Raw genomic sequence first — 18,341 nt, forward strand, 5'->3', positions numbered from 1 at the left:
GGAAAGATCGGTGTAGTCGCAGTCCAGTTAAACCCCCAGGCGACACCATCTCAGACGGCTGGCGTTTGGGTCGGGTCTTTATTATTATTATTCAAGTATTCTCCAGGAAACACAGTCACAGGTAGCATTCCCACACGTCCTCTGTCAGCATGGATTCAGAGTTGTTTTTCCGTAACATCCGACTGATGCCCGTTCCAGGTGCCCTGGGGCCAGACAAAAACGGACCTGCGGCTCTCCGGCCGTGGGGTCGGACAGAGGCTTCAGTCCAAACTTGGTGCGGTCTCCTTTGTGGGTCCAACGAGTCCCAAGCGCTGAGCTCTTGTCCCCTGTCTGGTGAGTAGGACCCTAATAAGGCCCCCCTGGCCCTCTGTCAGCCGGTCCCCCGCGGCCCCCGGGGGCCTCCGGGGCCCAGCGGTCCTGTCATCCATCCACACTGCGGAGAGGCAGGAATTTATGAGCTTTGTTTTGGTTTCTATCGGCCCCTTGACCACTCCCTCCCTCTCTCCCTCCCTTCCTTCCTTCCTCCCCCTCTTCCCTGTGCAGCGGGGGGGGGGGAGGGGGTTCGTGTCACACCGCCCGTACGCCGACTCTGACCCCGCAGACGGCTGTACCCCCCCCCTAACCGGGGTAGTGCCTGAACACCTTGTAGATCCAGTCAGAGTAGAAGGCCACGTTGACGAAGAGCGCGGGCTGGGAGGACGCGCACTTGGTCCGCTGCACCGACACCCCGATGATGACCTTGCGCTGGTGGTCCTGGCAGACCAGCGGACCCCCGTTGTCTTTCTGGAGGGACGGGGGGAGAGGGTTAGCCACAGACCCTGACCCGGGATAGTTACCTCAACCATGGTCCCTAGTGGGGAGACACTGATGGACCAATCGCAGCGGTCCTCACAGCGCGACACAGTGGCACTATCTACTGGGGCTGGGGGAAGAAACGATTTGATCGATTTTGGATCGATTTCATTTAAATTATGCAAACTCGATTCATAGGGCATGAAAATGTTTTTTTTTTGTTTTGTAACCATTGTTATTATTTTTGCACTTTAATAAACAACGCTTTAATGCAGTTTGCAGTGATGGAATGTTGTAGTTCAAGTACACTTTCACTCGCAATTCCTTTCTAATTTCAAAATTGCACTTTTGAGACTTGACAGTTTTGTTTACAGCTCAAGTTTAAACTGTCCAATTTACAAGTTTGCACTTAAAACCTGTTGTTTGAGATGAAGAGAAAAAATAAAGTACATTTGTATTTTGTAACACAGTTGAGCAATTTTCATTATTTGAGAGCAGATTGATTCGAATCGAATCGTGATTAATCGATTCAGAACCTTATGAATCGAAATGGAATCGATTTAGGAAATTGGCCACGATACCCAGCCCTAGTATTTACCACTATTTAACTATTAAGGGATGTTTGGGATACACTTTTCTCTAAAGCTTATTTAGAGGCAGATCATTATGTCAAAAATGTAGATGCAGATCATAATGTTTTACATTTAGATGCAGAACATTATGTTTTAATTTTAGATGCAGATCATTATGTATTATCGGTACATTTAGATGCAAATCATTAGGCTGAACACTTAGATGCAGATCATTTTGTACTAAATTTAGATGCAGATCAATATGTATTTAGTGTTAAGATACAGATTTACTAATGCTTTACTATTAAGTGAAGTTTTGGATGCACTTTCCTCAAAAGCAAATTAAGCCACAGATCATTATGGAGCAGCTGGGGAAACGTCTCAAGGCCCTGAGATGTTCTGTGTGTTCGTCAATGAGTGTTTCTTCGTAAAAACAACCAATGCATGAGAAAAGTCGTAATTTCTCATTCATTGCGCCGTTGGGAGAGTGGTTTTCTGACGCTACAGCGTTCGCCACTGAGACGTGAACTCCACCGTTGCCCCGTTTGGACGGAGCCATCAGGCCACGCTGCTGCGATCCCAACCGACCGTGCGCTCATTCAACGCAACATTTCCTGCTCCAGTGGAGCTCAGCGGTTCAGCTTCTCCTCAGCCACGCCTACGGACATTGGGGATCGAACCCAGTCCCTCTCTCAGAGTCGTACTCCCTGGCAGGTAGACTGTCCTGATGCATGCTTCCGACAGGAAGCTGAGACGCTCCCAAATCCCCAACCTTTACCCTAAACCTTAGCCCTATCTCCCTGACAGTAAGCATATTGATCCGTCTTCTACCCTGATGCCTTTATACATAATGTCACGATCAAGCCACTTCAGAACCAATGATTCTGATTGGTGTTTTCTGAACTGGTAAGAGAGCAGCTTCAGTAAACGGCCGCGGCTGCTGACACAACGACTTACGTCACAGATGCCCTCGCCTCTCTTGCCGCCAGCGCACACTCGGCTGTCCCCGGCGCCGTCTTTGAGCCGCGAGCACACCTCGTTGTTGACCACCGGCATGGTGACGGCCTTCAACGACTCCTCGTGGCCGGTGTCTAGACAGAGAGCGACAAGACAGTGAGCGGCGATCCATTGGGTCGGACGCAATCACCGGAGGAAGGTACCGTCTCATACTGGTTTCACAAAAAGTGTGTGACCAGAACTTTTTGGATGCAGCCAAGTACTGGTTTGTACCTCACTGTTACTCAGAGTATTCTACGTATGGTATCAAGTTTACCTGCATGCGTTTTGGGACTCTGGACGCAACATAAACCCTCGGGCACAAACCCAGGGCTTGCAATACTGCAACCCCTACACTGTGTTGCATTAGAAACGAATGGACCTCTCTGCACGCAACCAGTCGGCACAAGGAGGCGAACGGTGAGGAGTCGAGTGCGAGTGTGCGCGAGGGCTCCGTACTTTTGGTCTCCCCCCAGCCGTACATGGTGCAGTTGGTGCCTTCTCGGATGTGACACTCCCGAACCGGCAGCTGGATGCTGCTGGCGCCCTGGGACACCGGGGCCGGCCTGGGTCAGACGGGACACCACAGTCAGGGTCTAGATCCCCTTCCACCGCTCACATTGTGCCGACACATGTCGATGAACACAATGTGAGATCGATTGATTGATTTTATTTGATGGATAAACGACACAACTAATCCAAGGGATAAGATGTTTAAGCGATTCTCTGTAAGGAGAAATCCCACATTGGATGGTTCGGATCACAGGGTAATCAACCCAGATGGGAAATTGTGTCGGAAAGTACCACTGTGACACAATGCAATACAATTAACAACAGATGGAGAGAATAACACAAACATAACTAGAGAAAGTATGTATTAAGAGTATAGAGTATATGTAATAGAGTATTAAAAATGTAGATACAAAATGTCATGAATTGTTGGCCATATATGCCACATGAACATCACTGTAAACTAAGTCTAAGTGACTATGTGGATAAAATAGTGCTTAAATTGTGCGGTCCTTCTAGTGTTGGCCGGGCGGCACCTACCGCTCCAGTTTGAGCAGCACCAGGTTGGAGCCCTCAGGGCCACACACCAGCCTGGAGATCAGCAGGCGGGGCTGGCTGGAGGAGGCGTTGAGGTGGCGCAGGCCCACCTGCACACTGTAGTCCTTCAGGTCCGGGACGCTGGCGGAGACACACACCGTCAGGGACTGTCTCATAGCGTCAGAGACTGTCTCACAGCGTCAGGGACTGTCTCACACACACCGTCAGGGACTGTCTCACAGCGTCAGAGACTGTCTCACAGCGTCAGGGGACTGTCTCACACACCGTCAGGGACTGTCTCACAGCGTCAGAGACTGTCTCACAGTGTCAGGGGACTGTCTCACACACACCGTCAGGGACTGTCTCACAGCGTCAGAGACTGTCTCACAGCGTCAGGGGACTGTCTCACACACCGTCAGGGACTGTCTCACAGCGTCAGAGACTGTCTCACAGCGTCAGGGACTGTCTCACACACACCGTCAGGGACTGTCTCACAGCGTCAGAGACTGTCTCACAGCGTCAGGGACTGTCTCACACACACCGTCAGGGACTGTCTCACAGCGTCAGAGACTGTCTCACAGCGTCAGGGGACTGTCTCACACACACCGTCAGGGACTGTCTCACAGCGTCAGAGACTGTCTCACAGCGTCAGGGGACTGTCTCACACACCGTCAGGGACTGTCTCACAGCGTCAGAGACTGTCTCACAGCGTCAGGGGACTGTCTCACACACACCGTCAGGGACTGTCTCACAGCGTCAGAGACTGTCTCACACACACCGTCAGGGACTGTCTCACAGCGTCAGAGACTGTCTCACAGCGTCAGGGACTGTCTCACAGCGTCAGGGACTGTCTCACAGCGTCAGGGCCTGTCTCACAGCGTCAGGGGACTGTCTCACAGCGTCAGGGGACTGTCTCACACACACCGTCAGGGACTGTCTCCCAGCTGTCTACACTCATTTATATTACATTAAGGGCGTTTAGCAGATGCTTTAATCCAAAGCGACTTACAATAAGTACATCTGTCAGAGGAAGATAAACAACATATATCGCTGCAGCTACAGAAAAGACGTTCATAGAACCAAGTGCCAAGTGCTCACAATAGCTAGGCTAACCCATTCCCCGTATACAGCAGTGATAGCTAGCTAATGCAGATGCTACACAATTAAGCACTATGAATAAAAACAACTCACAGTAAGTGCATACATTAAGTGCCATGGCATACAACATACAATAGTGGGAGGGGCGGACTGGACGGCTATGCAGAGTCTAGGTGAACTCTGAACAGGAGAGTTTTGAGTCTTTTGTGGAAGCGGGTGAGCGATCCAGTCGTTGAGACACTTTCACCCAGTCATGTTTTTTTGAATAGATAGTTGTTAAGGAGCCGGTTGTGCATCTTGCTCAAGAGGCCCACAGGCAGTCTGCGGGACATTGGGGTTTGAACTCAGAACCTTTTGGCTGGGAATCAAACCCGCAGCCTGCAGGACTATCCATCCCCGGTGGATATAGCAATTTCCAATTTGAATCGGTAGGCTGGAAGAGGTTTATACAGGGAAGGACAGGGAATCACCGTGACTAGGTAACATTTAGACTATGTCACTTTACCACTTTTTTCAAACTAAGTTGGGAACTTTTTCCATGCGGCTTTCACTTTTATTCAAGCTTGTTGAAACAACAAGTGTTTTCAAGAACCAAACTCATCAACCCCCGTCTCAATCGTTCCAAGAATTATTTTTTTTCACTCAATTTGTTCTTCTTCGGAGCAAAAAAAGGAAGAAAAGTGATTCATCCAAAAGTCTATGTTTAACAAAGCCATTGAGACTGTTTGGATTAAACAGAATTCTAACTCTTCTGCGGTCGACTAGCGCTAAACAGGTGCTGTAAAACATTGATTCACTGAATTATTTTACTACTGCAAAGGGCAAAGCATTTAAACCATGAAGCAGGGCCAAGTTGAGGTCTCAACCCCTGATGTAGAAGTTCATACTTCCTCCATAGTATCTGATATTGACCTTTGACACGTGCCGTTTGACCGCAAATACCTAATCGCACTCCATCACATACAGTGTGCCCACAGATTGTACCCAGACTTTCCTCTGAAAAATATTGTGAGCCGCAGAGTCAGGGGAAGTTCGGGCCACCATCCCTTCAGAGGCGACGCACAGCATGAAGCTGTGCAAGAAGTGGACTGACGCATGTCAATGTTGTACAATGTTGAACTGATCTACAGCGGAAAATCATTCCCGATAGGGCGATAGAATACATCCCAGACCTGTTTTGCACTTGTTTATATATCTCGTCAAAGGCTATCCACAGAACAGGATATAGTTGCCATTTGTTTTTACTACAATACGAGGAAAGGAAAGTGAGCAGTGCAGTGAGAGTGGCTGAGAGGCTGAAGAGGCTGAGAGGCTGAGAGGCTGAGAGGCTGAGAGGCTGAGAGGCTGAGAGGCTGAGAGGCTGAGAGGCTGAGAGGCTGAGTGGCTGAGAGGCTGAAGAGGCTGCGCTAGAGCCGGGCCAAGTCTCCAGGAAATGTGTTTACAGGAGTAGCAGTGTGTATGTGTAAGATTTTGTTGGCATCTGAACTCTAAACACATTAAATAACCAAGAATAATTCTGTGAAGCATTTCAAACATTTACGAGCCAAAAAATGATAAATCAAATAAGAGCGTGGCAATGGTTGTATTTCTTAATGCTGACCCGTTGTGTTCGGGGTTGTACGATTGAGTAACGCTCACTAGAGCGGCTGTTGCACTGGAGAGGAGCGTACACTAAAGCAGATACAGTGGGAGCGTGCACGGCGTAGAGGGTTGACTGACGGAGCCACAGTGCACGGTGCACAGAAGCAGTGGTAGTAGTAGTAGTAGTAGTAGAGGGTTACCAGGAGGTGAAGCACTGCTGGTCGGTCAGCACCCAGTCCTCTCTGACCAGGGTCCCCCCGCACAAGTGGTTGTTCCTGGACAGACATCACAGCAAGGTCCCGACGTTAGCACTCAGAATACTTTAATATCAGCATCCAACACCATATCGCCATGTCGTGTTCAAAAACAGCTCAACAGCAAACAACTGCAAGTGGTTACATTTTGAGTAAATGACTGAAGAAGTGATGGCAGAGTTTCTTGGGTCTTTGTCGTGCTACTAACCCTACAAAAACAGCCACATCGGGATTGCATTTGCCGCAATTTGTCATGAACGTCACATTGTGTCAACATTTAGAGCTGCACTAATTTGTGAACATGTACCGTTGTGCCCTGAGCGGTCTTGTACCCGTTGTTTAGATACATGTCATTAAAGTGCCGTCAGCAGCAGTCGGGCATTTTGCTCAAGGGCGAGTGTGACATTGGGGTTTCAAACCCCCGGGCCTCAACTTACTCTCTCTGGATGCTGACCACCCAGCTGCCGTCGGAGCCGTGGACCTGATGCCCCCCCACGATCCGGGTGTTTATGTGGACGATGCACGAGGTCGAGGGCGCGGTGAGATCTACGAGGGGAAGCGCAGGAACATGCATGTTACTCACATTAGGACATGTTAATGCATGTAACATTCATGTTACATGCATCAACACGAGCTGAAGACATCACCGTATGCTGAAGCCTTTCCTGGATGTGGACAATGAAAAGCCTTTGCTTTGAAGTAAAAAAAAAGAATGATGATTCAGAGGTTCTAAAACTAAATAAATAAAGATGGCACAATGCTGCATTGGAAATGATCGGACATTAAAGGTTTGGAAGACAAAGAGCTGGAGAAAGGTTAGACAAATATACTCACTGTTTAACGTAGCGCTGATTCTGGGAGATTCACCTGCCGCGAGAGAGAAGAAAACCACAAGAATAAGAACAGTTTCAAATGTGCATCTGCACCATCGCTTTGTTCCACAATCCCCTCTTCTTGCTGAAAGTATTTTAAAACCGCCCGGAGCAAGCAGACAGCGGACATGTTTCACATTACAGAAACGATTACACAATCCGTCAAAGGAAAATCTGAAAATCAAAGTCGTGAACAGTGGGTAAAGGCGAATTGAAAACAGCCCAGAGAAATTGACGGGTCAACAAACAACAATGGCTGCTCTGTATGGCCCTCACAGAGAAGCAGAGGAGACCTGCATCTGCTTGGTGTTTGGCGTCAGACCGTGGCACGTCCTGAGCCAATTGGAGGGAAAGAAGGAGAAAGCCGCAGCTAAGGAATGACATAAGCTCCCAGCTAACCCTCTCCAACTCTGGAGACCTGACAGCTTTCATGTCTAAGAGTGTGCTGTAAGACACAGTGAAAGTCAGAAGCGTGCAAAGTCAACATATGTTGCATAATGAAATCATGTATTTTTACTAAATGACCACGGGCGTTCCGTCTACTGTTGAAAACGATAATGCTACTAATGACTTTGCCACTTGTCATAATAGTAATAATAAATCACACCATTGGTGCAGCTAGGGAGCGTGTCACAAGGAGTTTGTGAGAAGGTGTGTGGGAAAAGGTTCCTGCATGACCCGACCGGCGCCTAAGGGTAGGGCCATGAGTGGATTGGTGTGTGTGAGAAGGAGCATTTTATAGTCAAAGCCGAGATGGGGACAGAGTGCAGCATTGACTTAAGCTGCAGAGTGAAACATGTGTTCTACGGCCGTGCTCTCTCAAAGGGGATGTCCCGTCCATCGCTGGGATTTAAAAACTGTTCCGTGACTTTACATCCAGGGCGTTTAGCAGACGCTTTAGTCCAAAGCGACTTACAATGGTCCACGCACACATTCACACACCGACGGCAGGGTCAACCACGCAGGGCGACGGCCAGCTCGTCGGGAGCAGCTAGGGTTAGTTGATCTCGCTCGGGGACACCTTGACCCTCGGAGGAGCCGGGGATCGACCTAGCAACCTTCCGGTAACCAGTCAACCCGCTCTACCTCTTGACCTAAGCGGACACAGATACAGAGACACTCCGATGGAAACCGACTTGTGCCAAGTTCCGCCCCTGACGCTAACTGCTGGGGTTGACAGAATGCAGACGGTGGGGGGGGGGGGGTGGAACAGGAGTCAAGATAAGATGAGTCCCGGGTTGTAAGCAAACTCACATTTCTTCAGCTCGCAGTAGTCCCAGGCCAGGCGGCTGCTGGAGCTGGTGTAGCACCAGGGGCCGTTCTTGTCCCGGTCGGGGTTCCGGCAGTAGTTCTTCTCCAGCAGAACGTGGGACTCTACGGAGTGAGGATCCCTACTGTTAAAACACAAGAGGGCCAGGGTCTCGCATTACGCTCCACGTTTCTGCATTCTCACAGTAGACGAGGAATAACATTGATCCAACTCTGGTTCCAAAACACACACACGGACACACGAGTGTGTGGTCGCACTGGTTACAGTCTATTGCGCATACACACGGACCACCATGTACACGCACAAGCACACACACGCACACATATACACACACGCACAAGTGCACATGTACAAGTGCACACACACACACGCGCACACACACATGCACACACACACACACACCCACACACAAACACGCGCACACACATGGTAAGCAACTCATGTATTCTCGGAAAGTCTGAGCAGGGCTTTCCTATAGGGCCATGAATTCTCTGTGCATTTTCCTCGAAGAGCCCGTAGAAGGAAAGGGTTTTTCACGGAGCGTGCTCTGGGGAGTACGAAAGCCGCACTCTAAACATTCACCAGGACCTGCACCGGCAGGAGCGTCGCTCTCCACGGAACACTTCAGCTGTGCTCCTGATTCCAAGGAATTCCGGGGCCTGCACTGTGTATTTGTAATTGGGAGAGCTTTTTATGTCTCCGACCGCGCGCGTCGGAGAGACTCCCCGGCCGTCGCCTCGTTCGCGGCCGTGTGGATTTATCTTTCTCTGCGCTCCGGGGAACAGCGGCACATTTTTCTAAACCTCACCCATGGGTCGCAATTTGTCTCGGGGTGAGGATAATTTCACTTCCAGGATAAATGTTAAACAAGCCGTGGATTTCGGCAGTTTTGCCCGACTGCGACCCCTGACCTTGAACGGCGCAGACTCTCTGGCTACAGTCCACATGAGGGAGCTGATTGGCTTTGATCTACTCTGCCCAGAAAGCACTTCCTGGGGTCAGGGGTCGGCTCTGGAACACGTCCATCTGTCGGTGTCATTTTGGCTTTTAAAATTCCTGTAAATTAAGTCATTCCAACGGCCATAGTTCAGCCGGCAGTGACAGGCCCTGCAGCGGGCAACAATCCCTCTGGGGCGGGTCGCTCCGCGGACGCGGCGGGGGTCCGGCTCGTCAGCTTGATGAATAATAATTGGGCCAGCTACTGACCCTGAGGAACCCCTGGTTCCCCCCGTTTGTTTTCAGTGCTTAGCGTCATTCATTCCAAGGGGCTTTTCACCAGACAGGGAGAGCCACCACCAATAGGATCCACTGAGACAGATGGAAAACACGGAGATCTCTCTACACACTCCGTGTAATAGACGCTCCCGATCCGAGGTGACAAGAGACGTCCTTAAACAAGGGAAGAACATACACGTCCTACTCACTGGATGCAACTGGTTCCGCTCACCTGTTGATGTGATGGGACCAGTCGCCACACGGGATCCCAGACCTGGTCACGGACAGAGTGCCCTGGTAGGCCTCACCGTTGTCCCGGTAACATTCTGAGAAAGAGAAACGATGTTATGTTAGAAGATCATCCCAAAAACAAGTGATTGATTCAGGCTGTGGCTCGTGAGCATAAAACGAAGTGACACATGTTGTCTAGGCCAAGAGTCATCATTTCCACAGGCCATAGCATAAGTAAGTTGGAAGCAGACCTATATTTGTGGTTTGGATCAATTTAATGTCAAGGGCTTCTCTGCAGTTGGTGGTTCCAGAATGTAAAAAACAAAACGTGAAAGAAATATCAATCTCAGAATGACTGTCGTTAAACGGAACCAGACAAGTGTGCTGCAGAGTGAGCTTTCACAGAGCGCCGTGGGACTGTGGCATGTGTGGTCTTTTGAAATGCAAAGCATGGGAAACATTGAGAGAAACTAGCCAAATTCTGTCCCATCACTATTAAGCTTGATTCGCCCATCCACGAAAATTGATGTATTAGGTATCTGTCTGCCAAGTCACCCGGTCCCGTGGGACTGGTGCAGAGTACACCATTTGTTTTAAATAAATGTAAGTTTATTCTGCCACAGCACGATACATTCTTTACCTCTCCTGGGGATTCACATTTCACTGGGTAATGACACGCCCAAATCTCCACCCATCTGCGCATCGGTGTGTTTCTAGTTACCAACAAACAGACTGACCCGGAGTAGGAGCTTGTTCGGGTGCCCTACCTGTTTTCTGAGAGGCCACAGCGTCACATCTGGGAATCTGTGTGCAGTTTGCCCTCCTTTGATTAGGGTCTGTAGTGAAGCACCATGGGAAATCTGAGCCATCAGGGTTGCGACAGTAGTTTTCTCTGAGATCTCTGGAAGACACAGGGTGAAGCTTTGAAACATGGCTAATCACGAGACTTACAACAAACACGCAACACACACACGTGTATAAACACACACACACAAACATACACACAATAGCATCACAGACACACACACACACACATACGTGTATATACAAACAAACACACACAAACACACACAATCACAACACACACACACACACGTGTATATGAACACACACACACACACACACACACACACACAACTCCCACACACCAGCAGACACACATTCATAACACCCCCCACACACAAAGCAAATGTATAAGATATAGGAGGCAGAAGAACCGGACCTAGTTTACAGCCTGCTCACCAAGATAAGTTAAAATAAGATAAGATAACACTTTACTGATCACAGGGAAATGCGCGTGTTTGACCCAACTAACCTGCACTTGTAGTTCTGTGGAAGGTAGGAGTGGTTGTGGGGGAACTGGGAGTCCCAGCGCTGACAGGTCACTCCTTTGGGAGTCATGCTCACTGTGCCTCTGTAATCAGCCGCCTTTCCCTGCACACACGACGTTGTGACGTTGACTGACGGATCTCCCGGAGAATCTAACATAAACATCCACACAGACCAATAGAAGAGAGACGACAGAGGGTCAATTGTTTGTTTGTCATCTTAATGAGATATAGGCAACAAGTATGAACAAGAATGTGGGAAAACATTACTCTTGGGTGGAGAGGGATAGAGAGACTAAGATGAGGTGACGAGAAAGAAAGAAAGAAAGAAGAAATGTGCAGGGTTTAAACAGTATTCCCAAAAATAATTTGTCATGCTTACCCTAGAAATAAATCAACAAAATCAGCATCCCTGCGTACAACTTTTCTTTGCAGGGAAAGAGAAATATGAAAACTGATCTCATGACACGATTTCATTTTATCCATGATTTTACGCATTGCAATAATTTAGTACTGCGATTGTTTAAGGGTGATCGATGATCAAAGGAGACGTCTGTATTGAAATGCATGTGCCTGTATTGAATTTAATGACTGACCGGCCTTTCTGCTTTTACACTTGTAAAGTACACATTAATATTAATGGCAAAATAATGCTTTTCCTGAAAAAACCTGCTGAAATATTTGACTCCCGTGCGAGAGCTTAGGTCTTGGCATATCTCAAGTGTGTCCTCCAACCGCCACGTAATCTGCCCGGAAACCATTCCAAACATGAATTCCATCAGATGGAATTCTGCTTTGTTGGGGGGGGGAAGGGGAGGTGGAGGGAGAGGGAGGGAAGGTTTAGGAGTGAGCGGCGAAGTGATTTCTCCACTCCGGATTTCTGTCTCTGTTTCTTTAGCCTTTGACAAATGAGTTGGGAGACTACGACGAAGGAAGGGGAATGTTTTGAAGTAGAAAGATGAGAACGGGAGGAAGAGAAGGATGTCTGGGCCTGATGTAATGCATGCCAGTGTCTGTGTGCACTGAACAGCACAGGTCATTGGTTTTTATCTTTCTGAGGGCAGGCATTGAGGGATATACACACACATCTGGACAAATACATATTCCACTCCCTAGCTGTAAATCAACTCATATACAGTACACGTGTGCGTGTGACTGTGTGTGTGTGTGTGTGTGTGTGTGTGTTTGTGTGTGTAAAGTCCTTGGGGGTTTGAGTCCTTGAATGCATGGGTGTGTATGTGTGATTTTGTGTGTGTACATCTGTGCGTGAGAGCAAGAATGCATGTTTGTTTACTAATGCACGCATGTGTGCATCAAGCGTGTGCATAACTGTGTGTTTTTGTGCGTGTGCATGTGTGGGGCGGACAGCTGTCTTCTAAACACTTCAGAACGGCGGGTTTACGGATCCTCGTTGACATCGTTGTGTCAAGGCATCCCAACATCCCGGTCTTCCCGCCAGATCTGTTGCGCCCTCAGGAACAATGAGATCCGTAATCCCATAACAAACAACCGTCATTACACTACAAAGTATCCGGCTGTGTGACTCCTAAAGCCTCCCCTCTCCCGCCGCGTCGAGCGTCTGTGACAGGGGGCCCCCGATCACGGCCCCTTGTCATTACCGAGTCATCTCCATAATAAAAAATAAATGGGGCCCCCCAGGGCTCTGTGAAGTGGAAACCCCGTCTCCCCTTCTCCACAAACAACCTATTTACCATTGGGTGTGGAGGTACAGGCTCCAGCCCGGAGCCACATCAAATGCTCCCAGCAGTGTCAACAAAAAGCCCCCGGCCAAAGGGCTCTGGGGGAGTTTACGGGCAAAACATTTTTGTTCTGTGTACTTCGCCGCCTAGACTCTCACATCTGACCGACCCGACCACCTTCGGAATGAAAACACTGGCTGGCTCTCCTTAAGCACTGCCCGTCTCCCCCAGCAGGGTGAAGGAAGGGGGGCGTGATTCCATCCCCGTGCCAGCCTTCAGCAAGGCAGGAGGAGGCTTCTGATGAAAGCACTTCACTGTGTTTAGGACGTGTACTTATAAAGGATTGGCTGGACGCCGAGAGAGGAAAACAATCAGGAAAACACTTTGAAAGGCAAAAATCAAAGGCAAACATTTGTTGGACTGATGGCCTCAGTGTGCATGGGGCGGGGGGGGTGGGATTAGGACGTTTGTGTGTGCGTGGGTGGGTGCTTGGAGAGGTCTTCAAATGTGTGTGAGTGTTTAGTAAATAGATTGCGAATGCATTCAGGCGCCAAGCTCCCCCCACAACAACCCGGCAACACACAGCAGGACTAAGATGGAACCAAGTTCAACAAAAGAGTACAACATTGAACTGGCAGAGCCAGACCGCCATAACGTAAACATATGTTAAAGCCATCTTCCCTTCAGCAGGTTGGAGTCCTTGAGCAAAGCACTAAATCCACCGTCTCCTACCAGCTCTGTGATCGTGCCTTTATGTTACCAAAAAAGACTAGTCTGCATTCTGGAGACTATCACTAAACCCAAACGACGATAGAGCAGTAAGAATAAGACAACCAATACATTACGTTTGGAACGTATTTCAAGGACACGTTACAGGACATTTGAAGGAGAGGAAACAGAGACGAAGAAGGAACACAGAACACAAAACACAAAGGAGGCATTGGTGAGTTATCGTCTAAAGGCTCGTCTGAAGAGGTGAGTCGTGATGGATTCTGAGTCTCTAATGGATGGGGGGGGGGGGTTCAAGCAAAGGCACCTGTACACCACCTGTAGTTCATGCTTCCTGTCACGGGGGGGGGGGGGGGGGGGGGGGGAGGGGTCGAGAGGGGTCGCATCCTGCCTGGGCCTTACCACACACGGAGATGTTGCAGTACTCCCAGGGGGTCTTGGGGTCCATGGTGTAGCACCACGGACGGAGACGGTTGTCCGGGTTACGGCAATAGCTGTCCTTTAGGTCTTTATCCCGATACCTAACAGCAGAGAGGGAGAGAGAGAGAGAGAGAGAGAGAGAGAGAGAGAGACAGAGAGAGAGAGACAGAGAGAGAGAGACAGAGACAGAGAGAGAGAGAGACAGAGAAAGAGAGAGAGAGAGACAGAGAGACAGAGAGAGAGAGAGAGACAGAGAGAGAGAGAGAGAGAGACAGAGACAGAGAGAGGGAGAAGAGAGAGAGAGAGGGATTTCCCCCCAGAAAGGGAGGAAAATAGTCTGGTTTCAGTTTGCGTGACTGACTGAACATACGCCATAACTAGCGATGACATCCGCATCCCACGGGTAATGCCGTTGATTGCTAGTGTAATATACTGGGTGTGTTCAACACTGGCCTGGTCTGTGGGAAAGCTCCTTATGTATAGATGTATGTGTGTATGTGTATGCATGTGTGTATATGTGTATGTGTGTGTGTGCGCGTTTCCCACCCAGCCACTTGTGTGTGTGTGTGTGTTTGTGCGTGTGTGTGTGTGTGTATGTGTATATAAGTGTATGTGCATGTGTGTGTGTGTTTCCCACCCAGCCACCTGTGTTTGTGTGCGTACTTGTATGTGTGTTTGTGGGTTTGTGCATATGCATATATGTATATGTGTGTGCGTGTGTGTGGTTCCCCTCCAGCCACCTGTGTTTGTGTGCGTACTTGTATGTGTGTTTGTGGGTTTGTGCATATGCATATATGTATATGTGTGTGCGTGTGTGTGGTTCTCCTCCAGCCACCTGCAGATCAGCAGAGTGGGGGGTGTCTGTCCACCAGTGTATACTCCAGAGGAGGAGGAGTGTTGTGCGGCGCTTTAAGTTGTTTCTGGTGTAAGTGGATCAGCGCCGGCGGCCTTACGTCCTCCCATGGAACGGGTGTCTGTGTGGTCTCTGGGAGTCCCAGCGCTGGCACTCGCGGCCGCTCTCCGTCTGGTCCACCCTCCCTCGGTAGTCCTCTCCGTTGCACGTCATGCAGACCTCTGTAGACATCAGGGCAACATGACACACTGTCAGGTCCAAGGCACCAACACCCGATGACAGAATGACGGGACCATGTTGGCCCCACACCGGTACGCCCAAGAGAACGTCATCCGACCAGGGGCGACGTCGAACGAAGATGAGAGAAACTAAAGCCTCACAAAAGTTCTGGTTTTCGTTTTTTGCATTCAAGATTGCCCTTTTGAATCGTGTCGTGTGTTTATCTTGTGTATGTGTGTGCCTTTGTCTGTCCTCTTAGGGAGTGTGTGAACCTTTGCATTGTGCGGTGTTCTCGCTGACCTTTATCTCATATATTTTCATTATGGTTATTATTTTCAAGGCTAAGGGTTAATCCGAATGTCCTCAGTTGTTGATAAAAAGCGTCTGAACACGCCCGTCTGGCTATGTCTGAGCATTAAACAGAATCACATGCATTGTGCAATGCTTATGCAACATTTTAAAACAACTTATTATTCATAATGTGAAATGAAGTTCTGTCTAGGAGGGACCGGTCCGAGCCGTCGCTGTGACTGCATCCTATACTGCCGGCTAGCTGTCTGGCTTTGGGGGGGCCTACCTTCTGGGCCCTGGGTGTCTGGCTATGGGGCCGCCTACCTTCTGAGCACTGGGGGATCCCACACTCCTCCACGCGCGTGTTGGGGTCCGTGGTGTAGCACCAAGGCCTGCCCTGGTTCTTGGGACTACGGCAGAAGTTCTCTCTGAGGTCTAGCGCCGGTAACTGATCCGGAAAGTACCTGAGAGGGAGAGAGGGGGGGGGTTAGTCTTCATTAAAACTGTGTATTCAAAAGGGAAAGTAGCGCAAAAGGCGTAGTGTTTGAACACCTGATTGGTGGCGATAAACAGACACAGACTCCCTAGTTACCTCGGTGTAAAGACCCGGGGTATTTCGTTTCATGGGGGAGATTACATGCAGTGTAAACATCAGCCACCTTGATTGGAAACTTTAGAATCCCTGCAACTGTATGGAAATCCAAGCCTGCTTCAGCTTCCCCCCCCCCCCCCCGCCCCCTCCATCCCCCACAACCCCTACAACCCCCTCTCTCTTTGTCTCTCCGACAGAAGAAGAAACAGATTTGCACCTTTCGCCTCACCGTTCCCTATCCGTATTCCCAGCCGGCCATGTGCAGCGCAGCCTGACCCAGTCACAGCACGCTAACTGCTAACAGCACAGAACCATGTCACGAATCACTGGCAGCAGGCTCCGACGCCTCCCTGGCTGCCAATTGCCGAACACATTGGAGGCCCCGGTTCCTGCTCCGCCTGCCTGTTGCATCACCTCGAATGGGGATCATCTGAGTGGATACACCTCGGGGAAGACAAAATACTACTACCGCTTCAAACAAAGAAGGCCTATTGGCCTGAACACCTGGGAAGGAACAATGTGGGACGGACCACGCGAAATGGACAGTGTGTGAAACGAATCTCACCAGTCACCTGTCTGAAAATGATGAAAAGTTGGCACGTTAGAGGAAGTATCCTGCTTTAGACTTCCATAGTGTTCCTCCCACCCACAGAGAGGGAGAGAGACATAGCGAGTTAGAAATTGGCGTGAGCTGAAAAACGCCTTAGTGGGAATGGATCGGATGGATAAAAGTGGACGGATCCAAAAAAAGAGGTGCGCTTGTGAAACAGCATGGGAGCTGCACCTCCAGCGCATGTGAACGCTCCGACCCAGCCAAGGGGCCTCGTCTTGGGGGAGGCCGCGCTGCCCGGCTCCCTGGGGCCTCCGTGGGGCTTCAAAGTTGACGTGCCACATTATTCATCCGAGAACGGGAGGGAATTCAGACAAACAGACCCGACAGACAGACCGACAGAAAGCCAGAGATTCAGGAAGACGCAGAACCAGAAAGGCAGACAGACAGACAGACGGACAGACAGTCGGCTAGATTAATAGAAGGATAGACACAAAGATAGATGGATAGACGGAGAGATAGATAGTCGGATAGATAGATAGACGGATAGATAGATAGATAGACAGACAGACAGACAGACAGACAGACAGACAGACAGACAGACAGACAGACAGACAGACAGACAGACAGACAGAGGTAAAGACAGCCGGAGATAGACAGACAGACAGGTAGATATATAGACAGGCAGAAACTGATTCGGTTACAAAAGTAACCGATAAAAAACTTCAAAGAGGCTGTGCCAGGACCAGGCACTCAGAGCCCTGTCGTAGGCGCTAAGCTGAACCAAACACGTCGCTGGTGTTTCAGCTCACAGAATACGGCCGGGTCTGTCATGTTTAAAGGGAATTACAAGGAGCCTAAACCGTCTTCATGCAGGGCTGCATCTGGAGAGGGTCCGCTGCGAGGCGCGGTATGGGAGTCAGCGCGCCATAATGATGTTGCGTTAACAGATGTTAGCCAGCCATTCATCTCTTTGCCAGAACCATCTCCCAGAGGGACACAGGCAGACACCACACACACACACACATGGATACGCACGCACTAGAGCTAGACACATTGGCTGAATTAAGGATTTTATTAAAGATGAAATCTAGACCTGAAGAAAATGCTACAGTATGTCTAGCTACGGTTTGTCTAGCGACGGAACATGCACCTGGCGATGCGCTAAGCGACTTTAGCAGACCTAGACGCTAAAGCACTTCCAAAGTCTATAGCGAAGAATGTGGCGCATGTCTTTCAAAAAATTGAATACTAACCAAAGTGTAACAAAGTCCTGTAATAGAAGATCTGGCGAATGGATGTCTAATGTTTTTATGTTGATAAAGTCTTGGGCTCAAGTCTGTAAGGTTCTAACAAACCTCCTCACGTTTCCCCTTCCAACCCCCAAAAGGGGTTGGAAGGGGAAACGTACACACACAACAGGACACATACACACACACACACAAACACACACACAAACACACACACAGGTTCCCACAGGTTGAGAACCAATGCTGGGCAGAAAGAAAACAACCCAGTGTGGATCCAGTCGGAGGCAGAAGGGTGTGCACAGCCACCTGTGGCCAACCCTCTGCTCTGAAGACCTTATCTTCAGGTGTCCTGGCAGCCAAACCTTCCATCGCGGGTAGGATGTCAACAACGTGTCACTTATCGTTACTCTCCTCAATTAAAACATGAAAAAAAAAAAAGGGGATTAAAGAACAAAAAAAGGAGGGAAACACAGGGTTGTTC

At 49.4% G+C, this 18,341-nt stretch overlaps 1 protein-coding gene across 1 annotated transcript in view; it reads right to left on the reverse strand.

Annotated features, from left to right (window-relative positions):
* Positions 1–618: 618 nt before the first annotated feature.
* LOC307089171 (hepatocyte growth factor-like) overlaps positions 619–18,341 on the reverse strand; it is a gene marked incomplete at both ends in the record, with an annotated part of 22,682 nt that continues 4,959 nt past the window's right edge. Inside the window, 14 exons of the mRNA XM_079755305.1 lie at positions 619–783; positions 2,322–2,455; positions 2,820–2,926; positions 3,411–3,548; positions 6,287–6,361; positions 6,778–6,886; positions 7,175–7,207; positions 8,467–8,606; positions 9,930–10,023; positions 10,696–10,829; positions 11,244–11,409; positions 14,088–14,206; positions 15,059–15,179; positions 15,793–15,932. Coding sequence (XP_079611431.1) covers positions 619–783; positions 2,322–2,455; positions 2,820–2,926; positions 3,411–3,548; positions 6,287–6,361; positions 6,778–6,886; positions 7,175–7,207; positions 8,467–8,606; positions 9,930–10,023; positions 10,696–10,829; positions 11,244–11,409; positions 14,088–14,206; positions 15,059–15,179; positions 15,793–15,932 — 1,675 coding nt within the window. The remainder of the gene's footprint in view (positions 784–2,321; positions 2,456–2,819; positions 2,927–3,410; positions 3,549–6,286; positions 6,362–6,777; positions 6,887–7,174; positions 7,208–8,466; positions 8,607–9,929; positions 10,024–10,695; positions 10,830–11,243; positions 11,410–14,087; positions 14,207–15,058; positions 15,180–15,792; positions 15,933–18,341) is intronic.

Source organism: Pollachius pollachius (genome assembly GCF_949987615.1).
Source record: "Pollachius pollachius genome assembly, chromosome: 18".
Lineage (NCBI taxonomy): Eukaryota > Metazoa > Chordata > Actinopteri > Gadiformes > Gadidae > Pollachius > Pollachius pollachius.